General features: G+C 42.9%; 5 protein-coding genes across 6 annotated transcripts; 2 read left to right on the top strand and 3 right to left on the bottom strand.

Moving 5' to 3' along the window:
* Positions 1-5: 5 nt before the first annotated feature.
* LOC6557882 (inactive ubiquitin carboxyl-terminal hydrolase MINDY-4B) lies at positions 6-3,814 on the bottom strand. The gene is made up of 8 exons (XM_001984747.3): positions 3,593-3,814; positions 3,321-3,538; positions 3,097-3,265; positions 2,836-2,901; positions 2,631-2,701; positions 2,345-2,498; positions 2,209-2,280; positions 6-1,756 (listed from the first exon to the last, which is right to left on the bottom strand). Exons 1-8 carry the CDS (start codon positions 3,647-3,649, stop codon positions 1,235-1,237), a joined length of 1,329 nt encoding a protein of 442 aa, XP_001984783.1. The 5' UTR covers positions 3,650-3,814; the 3' UTR covers positions 6-1,234.
* A 1,137-nt stretch (positions 3,815-4,951) lies between these two features.
* LOC6557642 (uncharacterized aarF domain-containing protein kinase 5) lies at positions 4,952-7,089 on the bottom strand. 2 transcript variants are annotated; one of them, XM_032741577.2, is made up of 5 exons: positions 7,010-7,089; positions 6,083-6,943; positions 5,859-6,024; positions 5,459-5,807; positions 4,952-5,389 (listed from the first exon to the last, which is right to left on the bottom strand). In XM_032741577.2, exons 1-5 carry the CDS (start codon positions 7,022-7,024, stop codon positions 5,089-5,091), a joined length of 1,692 nt encoding a protein of 563 aa, XP_032597468.1. In that variant the 5' UTR covers positions 7,025-7,089; the 3' UTR covers positions 4,952-5,088. The 2 variants fall into 2 exon arrangements, with proteins under 2 accessions (XP_032597468.1, XP_001984784.2); XM_001984748.3 differs by having other exon boundaries at positions 7,006-7,073.
* Positions 7,090-7,670: 581 nt separating this feature from the next.
* On the top strand, positions 7,671-10,833 carry LOC6557976 (protein wntless). The gene is made up of 2 exons (XM_032741592.2): positions 7,671-9,129; positions 9,855-10,833. Exons 1-2 carry the CDS (start codon positions 7,821-7,823, stop codon positions 10,232-10,234), a joined length of 1,689 nt encoding a protein of 562 aa, XP_032597483.1. The 5' UTR covers positions 7,671-7,820; the 3' UTR covers positions 10,235-10,833.
* Positions 9,223-9,795, top strand: LOC116805994 (V-type proton ATPase 16 kDa proteolipid subunit). Its single transcript, XM_032741596.1, has one exon. The coding sequence runs from the start codon at positions 9,255-9,257 to the stop codon at positions 9,735-9,737; it is 483 nt and encodes a 160-aa protein (XP_032597487.1). The 5' UTR covers positions 9,223-9,254; the 3' UTR covers positions 9,738-9,795.
* LOC6558396 (putative Dol-P-Glc:Glc(2)Man(9)GlcNAc(2)-PP-Dol alpha-1,2-glucosyltransferase) lies at positions 10,824-12,448 on the bottom strand. The gene is made up of 3 exons (XM_001984750.3): positions 12,231-12,448; positions 11,665-12,135; positions 10,824-11,600 (listed from the first exon to the last, which is right to left on the bottom strand). The coding sequence occupies exons 1-3, from the start codon at positions 12,381-12,383 to the stop codon at positions 10,875-10,877; spliced, it is 1,350 nt and encodes a 449-aa protein (XP_001984786.1). The 5' UTR covers positions 12,384-12,448; the 3' UTR covers positions 10,824-10,874.
* Positions 12,449-12,461: the final 13 nt, after the last annotated feature.

Genomic DNA, 12,461 nt, shown 5'->3' with positions numbered 1-12,461 from the left:
GCTTGAACATTTATTTAAATATAAGTCTGTTGACATTATACGTTTGGCGTTTGACTAATTGAGTGGTGCATTTGAAATTTTCGAAGCGTGTTGGTGTGTTTTCATTTGATTTCGCAGTTGTTTTCTGTATTCGTCTAGTGGCTCCAGGCGGCAACCTTTGAGTTCCTGCAGTCGCACTTTATGTATAGAGAGAGGCCTCAGTAACAGACATATTTGTCAAAATTCGATTTCGGTTTTCAACAAATCTGCCAGTTGTTGTTGTAGTTGTTTGTTTTTTTTTTTTTTCATCATACTCGAAATATTTTACGTGTATTTACCATCGCTGTTTGTTCGAATTGTAATTGAATTCATCTTTTTTCGATACCCGTTTCATACATTTTGGACCAGAGCTCTGAGACCAGCAACAGTAGAATTCATCTCATTGAACTAAGTGCAAAATATGCTTCTAAAGGGAATTGTGCAATTGTTTCAACTACTTTAAAGCTTACAAATCACGGCAATATATAGTTATACTAATTATAACTAAATATTTATACTATGCTACTATTCAATAGTTCTTAAGTTATCATCTTATAGATGAGTAGTTAGCAGAAAATTGATTTTAGACTAGGAATAAGCTAACCTATATCAAAAAATTGTCTCGGCAGCTAACAACAAGAGTATTCGATTAAGATAAGTACAATTAATAGATTGAAATAATTATTATTTAACTACAGATAACTTTATCCAATCTCCTCCATTTTTTTGCTATTGAATCACACATAATATAAAATTAAAGAGATTTAGTTTGTTAAAGGTAAAATTAGCTCTAAAATGCATTAGCTAGTTTTTCATAGCCAGGATAAGTATTTCAATTCGTAAGTATTTGAAAATGTGAAACTATGTGCTAACATGACTATTTTCGACTACTACTATTGAATGAACTTACTTGGATGTGGATGTGAAGAGGTATCGCAGGCATCTATGTACTCGTTGAGAGTAGTATTGGTCATTCGCCAAGAAAGTCGATTTATATCATAGATCAAGAGACAACATAACAAGCTGACATGCTTCAATGATATATATGAATGGTGAATGGTGAATGTGATCATGACCTAATCAAAAGTTTTCAGTTTTTAGTGTCAAAGTATCTTGTGATTGGATCATAAGGATCGCCTACACAAAATTTAGCTACATTTTTGTAATAATGTTTGTCGTCTGCCTTTCTTTTTTTTTTTGTTTTTGTTTTTTGGTTCTACTGTGTGGTACTAAAAAGATAACTCAACATCGATGGCTGCACGTGAAAGCTTATAGTTGCCTCTTCCCACTTGGTATGAATCAAACGCTGCAATGGCGTGTTGAGCATTGACTCCTCCTTGGCGACCACATCGTTGCCAGAGCTAGCGCCACTAGCAGCACCACCAACACCGCCGCCAGCGCCAGCCACACCAGCACCGGCAGCAGCACCTCCGGCCGTAACGGCCTCATCCTTGGCAGGCTTGCCCGCCACTGAGGTGCTCTCCGGCGTGATTGGTTGTCGCTCCAACATGACCAATGCCTGCTCATTGTATGTGCGATTATCGATGGTCATCAGTATCTGATGGCCCGAACAGCTATAATAGTTGACATCGAATCGCGACTCCGCATGATAGTTGCGCAACAGATCCGGATTCCGATTGAAGATGACGCCATAGTGGCCAGTGCAGCTGGTTATCCAAATGGGATAGTTGGGCGTCTTTAGGCGCGATCCAGGTTGCCGGGACTGATTAACAGCAGCCTGTGGGATCGAATAACAGCCCAATATTATTACACCTTAAATAATAATAGTAATAAAAATAATCAAATCGAAGTAATACATTTTCTATGCTTTTGATATAGTAAAACATTTCTCATTTTACAGTTTACCTTAAAATGTTTTGTGTGGAAAATGGATTTCTATAAACAAAATACAAGAATTTCAAATCCAAAGAAGTTTTGCGTACAAATTTACTTATGTTCTGATAGTTATTTTTGTTAATATATTATATCATATTATTAATGCTTTAAAGAGGCTTAAAGGCTCAATTTAAGACCACCCGTTCCTTAATTAATTATTATAATATATTTTATATTATATTTTCTAAGTATTGAGTACTTTCAAAACTTGCCCTATATTATATAAAAAAGATTAAAGTCTTATTTTCTATGTGAATATATATAAAAAAATATATATGTTTGAATTCTACTCACGCTGGTAGATTCAATGTCCCAGAGCAGCAAGCCGACCATGCAACGCTTCAGTACTCCGTACTGTGCCACTGCCTGCAATTGAATTGAATGCAGTTCTAAGATCAAACGAAATCTGAACAATTTGCTCGACACGCACATAGCTATTCTCGTCGCCCACATTGATAACGCCATTGTGTATATAGGGCGTGGCACGGCCTGTCAACAGCAAGGTGACTATCATGAGGGAACCCTCCTCGTGATTGCTCATCGTCAACGGCGATGACTTTGTCGAGTCCAAATCGGTGCGCACTCTGCGATCCATCGCACAGTTAAATTGGCCGCAAGTAGATGGGAAAAGTAGATCATAATGGTTATCAAAGGTAAAGAAAATATATTCGAATGAAAGACACACTCTCTGTCTCTATTCTAGGCTGAAATCTTACTTTCCCATCGAGCGTGTGAGTACAGCGCTATAAAGGAACAGCAATGTGCCCGGCGTTTCCTCTTCTGTAAACTTTTAGACAGGATTAGGCAACAAATAGGTATAGCAATATACATATATTATGTAAAATACGATTAGCTCTAGCTACAGAAATCTTTACAAGTTTCAACTTGCAGCTACTTCTGTAAATTCTGTACAATTCTTACATATTTGAAATTGCGCTTCAAAAAGTGTTCCAGTTCATCGTTGGGCGAAAGTGTAAACGTATATAACTGTAAGGGAAAGTATGGAAGAGATGTCTAATCCCAAGTGAAACTCAATCCACGGATATTCATATTTAATGGAAAGAACTTTCATTTTTTGTACAATTTAAAAACTTAGAAACAATTCCGAAAATATTTAATAACGAAAATATTCAGCCCGATAAGAAATCAATAGAAAATGGATTATGCAATCGATTGTGTTACCTTTTCGGTCACCGTATCGTGAAAGTAGCTGGCACTGTGATCCACAAAGACCTCTTCCTCCGAGGGCAGCACAATGGTTACCTTGCCCTTATCCGATATGGTGCGCAATATCTCGATTAATGCGCTAAAAAGCGCATCTCGCTGCATTTCAGCGGTGGCCAGCAACGGACTGAAATGGACACATTAACTCTCATCAATGAAACTGATCCCCATTTGTGACGCACTCATTTGTGGCTGTCGAACGGCTGTTTTTCCGGGCAAACAGCAAGTACTTCAGAATGAAACCCTGCACCACCGAGAGGAGACCACGCGTCGCATTTCTGGGTGAACGCAATCCATACGCCAGCTCCTCCTTGGGCGGTGCACCAAAGACAAAGGACGTCTGCAGCCACTCGGCACGCATGGGTATCGCAGCGGTGCCAAAGACCAGCTTGCGCAGATCCTAAACTTGTCCAATTTCGATTAGATTATTCGCATGAACGGGGATGCCATTTACCGTTGCCAGTTCAGGGGTTATGGGCGTGCCGCCCTGCATGGTAAACTCCTTGTTCATTGCTAAATGGGTACTGTCCTTTTCCGCTTTTCCGTTCAGCTAATTTCGATTTCCGCTCGAGACCTTTGCTTCGTTCCGCGACTTGTCTGCAAATGCTCTAACGAAATGTTTGCCCCAGCTGGTTATAGAGACTCTAGCGCTATGGGTTCTAGGTATCGCATTGCCTTTGCCTGACTGCCGCCAGACGGCCGACATTTCCAGCGTTTCACACTTCAGCGTTGATTTTTAATTTCATATTTAGGCCTGGGCCCAGCAATAACAACACCAACATCAACACGGCACAAACAATGGTCGAAAATGTGAAATGAACGCGGCTACAAAATATTATTATAAAGTAATACAGATATTGTATAAAAGCATACATAATTTAAGTATTTATTTAAATTGATCGTGGTGGATTGCATTCAATTCACACTATAATCGAATTTATAGGCATTTTTAGCAACTTTCTGTATGAAAATACCTCAACTTTAAAGTTATACAAAAGCCTACTTAACTCTAATCCGTAGCTCGAAATGAAATCAAATTTGATACAATTCGCATAAAAAAATATATGGGTTTTGGGCCCACTGTGCAGCTTGACTCGGGCTTAGAGGACTTGGACTCGCTTGTCTGTCAGTCAACGAAAGTAACTTTAAATGAAATTGAATTGAATTTAGTTCTGTGTACACCACACGATACCTGATACACTTGATGTACATACAAAAATATGTACATACTTACATACTAAATACATACATAGGTTTGGTAGAATAAGTGAAAGTTGGCGGTGCTCATCGGTGGATCAAATCGTGCATATGTTGGGCGCCAAGATTTATTTTGGCATGTTGAAGCCTGCCATGGCGCCCCACACAACCGGAAATATGTAGTTGTTGACGCCCATTTGTGCCTATTTCGGTGCAGAAATATGTGTGTTACTCACTAGATGCGAATACTACGTGTTTCGCATCGAATGGGACTTAACTAGCTATAAATTTGGACACCGTTTGCTCCAAGTGAAAACTAACACCGGAAAATTATGAATCGTTAAACATAACAACAACAAAAACGCTATATATATAAACGCCTTTTCCATTGGGAAGTCGCCGATCACAGGGTATACAAATGGTGAGGATGCCCATTTGCACATTTGGCTAATCTAAAAAACATATCGATTTGTTCCTAAGTGGCAGTGAATGTTGGTTACCAATAACTGTTTGACTGCACCGACCTTGGCAGAAATGTGCTGCAATTTAATTAAAATACATCGACTTTAGATACTCCCATTCACCGTCCCAATTGTCATATATAAATATATATCCATTACATTGGAAGCTTCAAATGGCATTTATTACGCTAATAAATTGGAATAGATATTGTCGGCTGACAGTAAAATTAGTTATTGACCTATTAACAATCGATTTAGAAAAATATAAAACTGTTTTGCATGCATCTTATTATTATGTCAACATTTGCTGATCCTGTTTCCTAATGTCTCGCATAAGTGTCCTGGCCGATGGCGGTGCACGTCCCACAATATACAGAAAATTTAAATACCAGTTAAGCAGGCGCTCTCTGAATGCCTTCGACCACAGGCAGTACTCAAAGTAGAAGCGTCGCTGTAACCATTTTAAATATTCCAACGGCGATCCACCACGCTGCACGTAAAGACAATGCTGAGCATGGCGAGCCATCGCGCACGGCCTGTCGACCACATCGCCGTGCATGTTGCCAATGGCGCGGACAGTATTCAGATTGCGACTGTAAGATAAATAGATATATATAATATATATATATATATATATATATATATAGGCGAGGTTCGCTTACACGACAAATAGCAAGCTGCGCGGCATTTCCTTTAGGGTGCTCATTATGATATCAAAGTTTTCCCTGGCCACCTTCTGCACATAGTCAATGTCCTCTTGTGTCAGCTTGCTACGAATGGGTCCTTCGTGCATTTGTACCGGCTGCTGGAAGAGCACGTCGCCAAATTTCAAATGGTCAACAACGTTCATTTGTTGGGCGGCAACCTTCATCTTTGCCTCATCGCGCATCACGGTGGCCACCCAAAAATCACAGAGTGGAATACGCACGTTCGCCGGCAACTCCTCGTACAGTCCATGATCCAATAATATGATGTCCGCCTTGCCATTTCTAGCATTCTTACGCACGAATACTAAAAACAGAATTTTAAGTGTTTTCTTAATGTTTTGCTATGGTTACTCACTGTTGCCGGGATGCGGATCCGCATGCACAAATCCAGTCTTAAAGATCTGTTCGGCAAACATATTGTATAGCTTCAGGTCAATGTCAGCTATGCTCAGTTTCTGCCGCTTAATGCCCTCCACATTGCTGATCTTCAGACCATCCATCCATTCCATGGTCAGCACTCGCTGACCAATTTAGAATAGGATTAAAGCATTGCAAATGGAGTAAAAGTGGAGGACTCACCGTCTTGGTATGGGGCCAATAGATCTTCGGCACAAGTACATAGTTCAGCTTTTGCAGATCCTTGGCGCAGCGTTCAGCATTTTGGCCCTCATGCCAGAAGTCGAGCTCATGTACCAGATTCTTGCGCAGATCGTTTAAGATCCAGCCGAAATTGTAGTCCTTAAAGATGAGCTCAATGATGTCCTGCAGAAAGATAATGGTGGCCATGTCGCTAATAAAACGTTTCTGCAAATCGTTGTACTGCACTTTAACGGCCACCTGCTCCCCACTCGGCAGCCGCGCCTTGAAGACCTGCGCCAGGCTGGCAGCTGCCACCGGCTTATAATCGAACTCCTTGTAGATTTCCTCGGGTAACTGGCCAAAATCGGATCGAAACACTTTCTGTACATCGGCCTTTGACGTCGGTAAACATTCATCCTGCAGCTTGGCCAATGTGCTCGTGTACTCAATGGGCAATATATGGTTGACGGCCGCGAATCCCTGACCCACCTTAATGTACAGGCCACCATTAAGCAGGCACGTATCCAGCAAACGTTCAGCGCTACTTTTGTGCAACGCTTTTATCTTCCTCTCATACTCCGGATCCAGCTCGTTCAGTCCCAGATAGTCGATGGCAATCAGTGCGGCCGTTTTCAGCGAGCGCACAAATCGGACCGAGGAGCCGCAGTAGGTGAACTCGTTGACCACTCCATCGTAGGCGATGACACCAGCTCCGGCCAGCAGAAAACCCATCCTCAAAATGGGCGCTTTTCTCCATCTGCTTTGCTGCAAAGTCTGCTGCTGCTGCGCGAAGTGTCTGCTGTGAAACTCCCAGCTCCTCGATAGTTGCCGGTTGGCAAATCCCATTAACTGCCGCAGTTGCTGCTTATGTATATAGTATTAATTTAATGTTTTTTTTTATTTGAATTAAATGGAATACGCACTTACAGGTGTTCGCTGCATTTTCGAGCTAAATTGTTATCAATGCATTGGAAAACAGCTGTTTGCAATAGAAACAGTTGTCCACCAGATATGAGCAGTGACTGGGCAGTGACTGATCATTAATGAATTGGACTTCATAGTCTCAAACATTTATAATTATAGTATTTCCTTAAATTTCATATTTAACACTAGCTCCAAATATAAATTAATTGTTTTTTTAGGCTACATGCTTATTTAAAAAATTAAGCCAAATCAAGTAGCTACTAAGTAAGACAGCAGCAGTGTTATAATGTACCATTGAATAAATAGCATAACAGTTTTGGTACATTTGTACCACATGTGAAAACTGAGGCAACCACAAAACCAATTTACTTCTCAACCATCCGGCAGCTTATGTCATCGATATACGACAAACTATCGGAATTATGTACAACTGGCCAGGGCTGTCAACTTACACATAAATACAAACTATTTTAATGAATATGCAAACTAATATGAATGGGACAGTAAACTATTAAATTTAAACACTAAACTAGTTTGATAACAAATTATTTGCATATGGTTGATGGACATACAGCAGCAACAGCTGTTGGCACAGCAAACTATGCATTGGGCGACAGCCCTAGCATTCTGTATACGAACGCCGCTTTGTTTGTTTCGCCGACAGACGAAAGACGACAGCCGACAGATTCAAGTTCTTTTTATAGCGTGCAACGGCTAAAACAAATACAAAATTTTGTTTACCTTAACCGACAGATAAAGAGGAAGCGTGTCTCATAGAGCACAGTGATTGCCACAGTGACGCCACACAGACGAAATGTCCGGCACGATACTTGAGAATTTAAGCGGTCGCAAGCTGTCCATATTGGTCAGCAGCCTGATGCTATGTCAAGTGGTATGCTTCCTGATGGGTGGCCTCTTTGCACCGGTGCCCGCTGGACATCAGACTGTGTTGGGCAGCAAGTGTCGCGATGTGCCCGGCCGTCAAAATGACACCAGTTTCTTTCTGTATTCGCGCGGCAACGGGGCATGCAAATCTCTGCAAGACATTGACATTGAGCAGGACGAACTGAAGATGGCCAATCAATTGGTGTATGTCTTCCAAATGCCGCTGCCCCGTGACAATAATACGCTGCAATATTCGCGATGGCAACAGAATCTAATTGGTGTACTCCAGGTGGATATTGCATACGACTCGGCCTCCGAGTTGCGAGAGCCACCCAAGGAGCTGCAGCTAACAATCGATACGCGGCTCGCGTATCGCAACCAGAAAGATGCCGATACGGACTGGAAGCTGTATGCGCACAGCGTGGAGCAGCGCTATCTGGATTGCCATGCCTCGCACGTTGGCCGCCTGGAGACGTTGTACACTTGCGACATAATCCCATTGTTCGAGCTGGGCGCACTGCATCACAATTTTTATCTGCTCAATTTGCGCTTTCCCATGGACACGCCCAAACAGATGAATCTCCAGTTTGGTCACATGCACGATCTCACATTGACCGCTATACATCAGAACGGTGGCTTCACTCAGGTTTGGCTGGTGCTGAAGACTCTGCTCTTCCCATTTGTAATCGGCATCATGATGTGGTTCTGGCGTCGCGTTCACATACTCCAACGTTCGCCGGCACTGCTGGAGTACATGCTGTTCTATTTGGGGGGCGCATTGAGCTTCCTCAATTTACCGTTGGAGCTTCTAACGCTGGGCGTCGAGATGCCCTACATGCTGCTGCTGAGCGATGTGCGTCAAGGCATCTTCTATGCGATGCTGCTCTCCTTTTGGCTCGTGTTTGCCGGCGAGCATATGCTAATCCAGGACTCGCCCAGCAAGTCAACCATACGCTCACGCTACTGGAAGCATCTCTCGGCTGTTGTCGTCGGTTGCATTTCGCTCTTTGTGTTCGACATTTGTGAGCGTGGGGTGCAGATGCGCAATCCCTTCTACTCGATTTGGACAACGCCGCTGGGCGCCAAAGTGGCGATGAGTTTCATTGTACTCGCTGGCGTCTCGGCTGCCATTTATTTCCTCTTCCTGTGCTTCATGGTGTGGAAGGTGTTCAAGGACATTGGCGATAAGCGCACCTCTTTGCCATCTATGTCACAGGCACGACGTCTGCACTACGAGGGTAAGTTCCTATTAATTAGTTTCCTTAGCTGATCCAGTTTTGTATAAACTAGTAGACGAGCAGTGTCCAATCCAATTAGATATCTGTGTTATATTTCTGTGTATTTCGATAAGTTGTCCAACAGAATGTCAGTTTCTGAGGCTGAGGCCTCATTGGATCAGCCGCAATATGCTTGCTTTTTCTGTGTGATGGGCGCCACAACGGCCATTGTGTTTACGGTGTTGGGCGCTGCATATGGAACCGCCAAGTCTGCGTTGGGTATTGCAGCCATGTCGGTGAAGCATCCAGAGCTGATTATGAAGGCCATCATACCGGTCGTTATGGCTGGCATTATTGCCATCTATGGCCTCGTTGTTGCTGTCCTGCTGGGCGGCTCCTTGACAAATCACTACACCAGCTATCGGGCCTTTCTCAATCTGGGCGCGGGCTTAGCCGTTGGTCTTTCGGGCATGGCGTCCGGCTTCGCAATTGGAATTGTGGGCGATGCTGGTATGCGGGCCGCTGCACTGCAGCCAAAGCTCTTCGTTGGCATTATTCTGATACTGATCTTTGCCGAAGTACTCGGCCTATATGGCCTAATTGTGGCCATCTTTTTGTTTACCAAATGAAGACGTGTGCAATCATCGAATTAATTGGAAAATAATAATAATATAAAGACTGCATATCATCCTCTAATTATATATTTTATTTATATATTAAATTCATTTTATTGCATATATTTGTAGGACTCATCTATCGCTTCAAATTCCTTATGCTGGCCACTCTGCTGTGTGCTGGCCTGACCGTCGCTGGCTTCATCATGGGCCAAATGGCCGAAGGACATTGGAAATGGAATGAGAATATTGAAATTCAGCTGACATCGGCCTTTCTCACTGGCGTCTATGGCATGTGGAACATCTATATCTTTGCCCTGATCATCCTATATGCGCCCAGTCATAAGCAATGGCCGACAATGCGTCACAGCGATGAGACGACGCAGTCCAATGAGAATATTGTCGCCTCCGCCGCCAGCGAGGAAATTGAGTTCAGTAATCTGCCCTCAGATTCCAATCCCAGCGAAATATCATCGCTCACCTCCTTCACGCGCAAGGTGGCCTTCGATTAGTGAGATCGGGCGAAATTCGATTATACGGCCAGTTGAATATATATGTTGTGTGCCAAACTATTTGTAAGATTCGATTTTGGCGGCCAGGGAAAATGCTCGACTTGTGCGTATTTTCATTAGTATTACATTTACCAGTAACATTTCTTGCCTAGTTTTTTTGTATACTTTTCACACACATACACTCTTATACATATATAACTTATCAGCATTCATTAATGCATTTTTTATAGATTTTTCTCTGCATGCTCAAAGTAGTGTTCAAGTCCAAGGTTTTTAACTGATATTTGTAGTAAACATGTGTACTTATTTAAATCTCTAAATATATATATATATATGTATCTGTATCTGTATGCCTCGGCAGTATTATATATGTGGAAAACTTTTTAACTAGCCATTAAGACTCAATTAACGAACTTCATCGGGTGCTTAGGGATTGCATGCACAACATCTGAATACACAAAACATTAAGGATATATACGCTATTATACATTATACATACAACCGATTCGCAATTTTATCAACTGTCAAACGTAGAGCAATTTCTCACTCTCTTTTATAGTAGCAATGCAATGAATAAATAAAAGCAATATTTAAATGACAAGTTTTCACAGTTTATGTGGATGAATGATAAAATTTGATTTTACCAAATAATTCGCTGCGGCTTGCGATAGTTTTGCCAATAGAAGACTTTGGTGAAGTATACATAGAACGTGACCACATTCAGGAGTAGATGGACGCCAAGTTCCAGCCACTCGGCGAAGCCTTTGCGTGCCGGACGTGTATGCAGACGGAAGAGCACATATGGAACAAGGAAATAGCGCAGCTCCAGCAAACGCTGGAAACACAAGACCAGCAGCAAAGAAAGCGGAAACATTAGCTTAAAGCTATCCGGCATATGCCGAAGTCCACAGCAGAGCAGGACCAGGGCGAGCAGGTATATCGGCGACATGGCATAGCGAAACCACCAGAAACGCCCGTACAGGCGACTCCACACATAGAAGGTGTAATGACGATTGTCAGCGAGCAAATATGGATGCACCACAGTGTTAAAATGCACCACTGTGGCTATGAGCAATATGCCCACCAATGTGAGCAACAGATTTCGCCGCAACAGTCCGAAAGCAAAACGCAATTGGCGTAGCGTATTGGAGATGCCAAATCCGGCGGCAAAGATCGTAAAATAAAAGAGCTGTGGCAAATGCAGTGAAGCCTCGTGGGCGCTCTTGTCGCCAACGACAATGGAGCCATTGATGCAGATGAATCCAATGAAGGGCAGTATGATGGACGCATAGAAGCAGCATTTTGCCAAAATCCTTAAAATACAATTGCATACCAGTTGCGGACTGCCGAGCAGCTGCAGCCAAAGCTATAAGCGAAATAATATATTTATACACATTATAATATCCATATATCGTCCACTTCTTACGCACCTCGCTGCCAAAGAGTCGTATCTGCTGCTTGCTCTCTGGTCGCGTTTTGGTGCACTGCTGCACCAGTGTGTCCAGAATGGTAATGCCACAGCACATACACACCCAAACGATGTTCGTCTGGCGCATCAGCACACTGGCCGCACCCCAAACAGCAGCCGGCAGATGTGCCTCCTGTTGCCAATAATTATAGAACAACAACACCATGGTTAGTGACAATGTGTCCGTATAGTACAGATGACTAAAGAAATATAGTGGTGGCAAGACGGATAGCGTTATTGCCTCATGTGCGGCATACGCATTACCACCGGTGCCGGCCAGTGTGCGACGACGTATCTTGTACATCAGCAGTATGTTAATGCCCGCCCCGGCCAGGCTGAGCAGTCGCAGACCCGTTACCGAACAACCGTTAAACGGATGCAGCACGAGCGCAAGCAAATACAAGCCGGGAAAGGTCGTGATTTTATTATCCCACTGTAATTGAAAGCAAATGCGAATGCAAATTTGAGTAACATGCCAATTGCCATGGCAAACATTCGCACTAGCAACTGTTAGTGTCTGCCACATACCACATCAAATTGCTTGCGACAGAAGGCCATGCCCTGCGGTATGTGAAATTCCTCGTCGATGATGTAGTCGGCAGTGCCGTTGACACGCAGGAACAGCGGCAGCGAGTACAGCACAAACCCAACGGGCAGCACCAGTTTCCAGGACCCCTGCATTCTCAGACTTCCATTAGCGAATTGCCCTTTTTTTAAGTTTGCTTTTGTTTATTTTTGTACACAGACACCGGCAACATC

The sequence above is a fragment of the Drosophila grimshawi genome, unplaced genomic scaffold (assembly GCF_018153295.1).
Source record: "Drosophila grimshawi isolate 15287-2541.00 unplaced genomic scaffold, ASM1815329v1 contig_44, whole genome shotgun sequence".
In the NCBI taxonomy this organism is placed as follows: Eukaryota; Metazoa; Arthropoda; class Insecta; order Diptera; family Drosophilidae; genus Drosophila; species Drosophila grimshawi.
Note: the sequence above shows the minus strand (reverse complement) of the source record. Positions and strands in the feature narration are given on the sequence as shown.

What these genes read in the sequence shown, in the direction of transcription:
- LOC6557642 (XM_032741577.2), bottom strand. An exon ending in ATTGGCCCCATACCAAGACG is followed by an intron (nt 6,025 to 6,082) that starts GTGAGTCCTCCA and finishes TAAATTGGTCAG; the next exon opens with CGAGTGCTGACCATGGAATG. An exon ending in GGATCCGCATCCCGGCAACA is followed by an intron (nt 5,808 to 5,858) that starts GTGAGTAACCAT and finishes TTCTGTTTTTAG; the next exon opens with TATTCGTGCGTAAGAATGCT.
- LOC116805994 (XM_032741596.1), top strand. Translation starts at nt 9,255, where the DNA reads ATGTCAGTTTCTGAGGCTGAGGCCTCATTGGATCAGCCGCAATATGCT.
- LOC6557976 (XM_032741592.2), top strand. Translation starts at nt 7,821, where the DNA reads ATGTCCGGCACGATACTTGAGAATTTAAGCGGTCGCAAGCTGTCCATA. An exon ending in ACGACGTCTGCACTACGAGG is followed by an intron (nt 9,130 to 9,854) that starts GTAAGTTCCTAT and finishes ATATATTTGTAG; the next exon opens with GACTCATCTATCGCTTCAAA.
- LOC6557882 (XM_001984747.3), bottom strand. Translation starts at nt 3,649, where the DNA reads ATGAACAAGGAGTTTACCATGCAGGGCGGCACGCCCATAACCCCTGAA. An exon ending in CGTTCGACAGCCACAAATGA is followed by an intron (nt 3,266 to 3,320) that starts GTGCGTCACAAA and finishes TGTCCATTTCAG; the next exon opens with TCCGTTGCTGGCCACCGCTG. An exon ending in TGGGCGACGAGAATAGCTAT is followed by an intron (nt 2,281 to 2,344) that starts GTGCGTGTCGAG and finishes ATTCAATTGCAG; the next exon opens with GCAGTGGCACAGTACGGAGT.
- LOC6558396 (XM_001984750.3), bottom strand. Translation starts at nt 12,383, where the DNA reads ATGCAGGGGTCCTGGAAACTGGTGCTGCCCGTTGGGTTTGTGCTGTAC. An exon ending in GTCGCAAGCAATTTGATGTG is followed by an intron (nt 12,136 to 12,230) that starts GTATGTGGCAGA and finishes TTTCAATTACAG; the next exon opens with TGGGATAATAAAATCACGAC. An exon ending in TACGACTCTTTGGCAGCGAG is followed by an intron (nt 11,601 to 11,664) that starts GTGCGTAAGAAG and finishes TTTCGCTTATAG; the next exon opens with CTTTGGCTGCAGCTGCTCGG.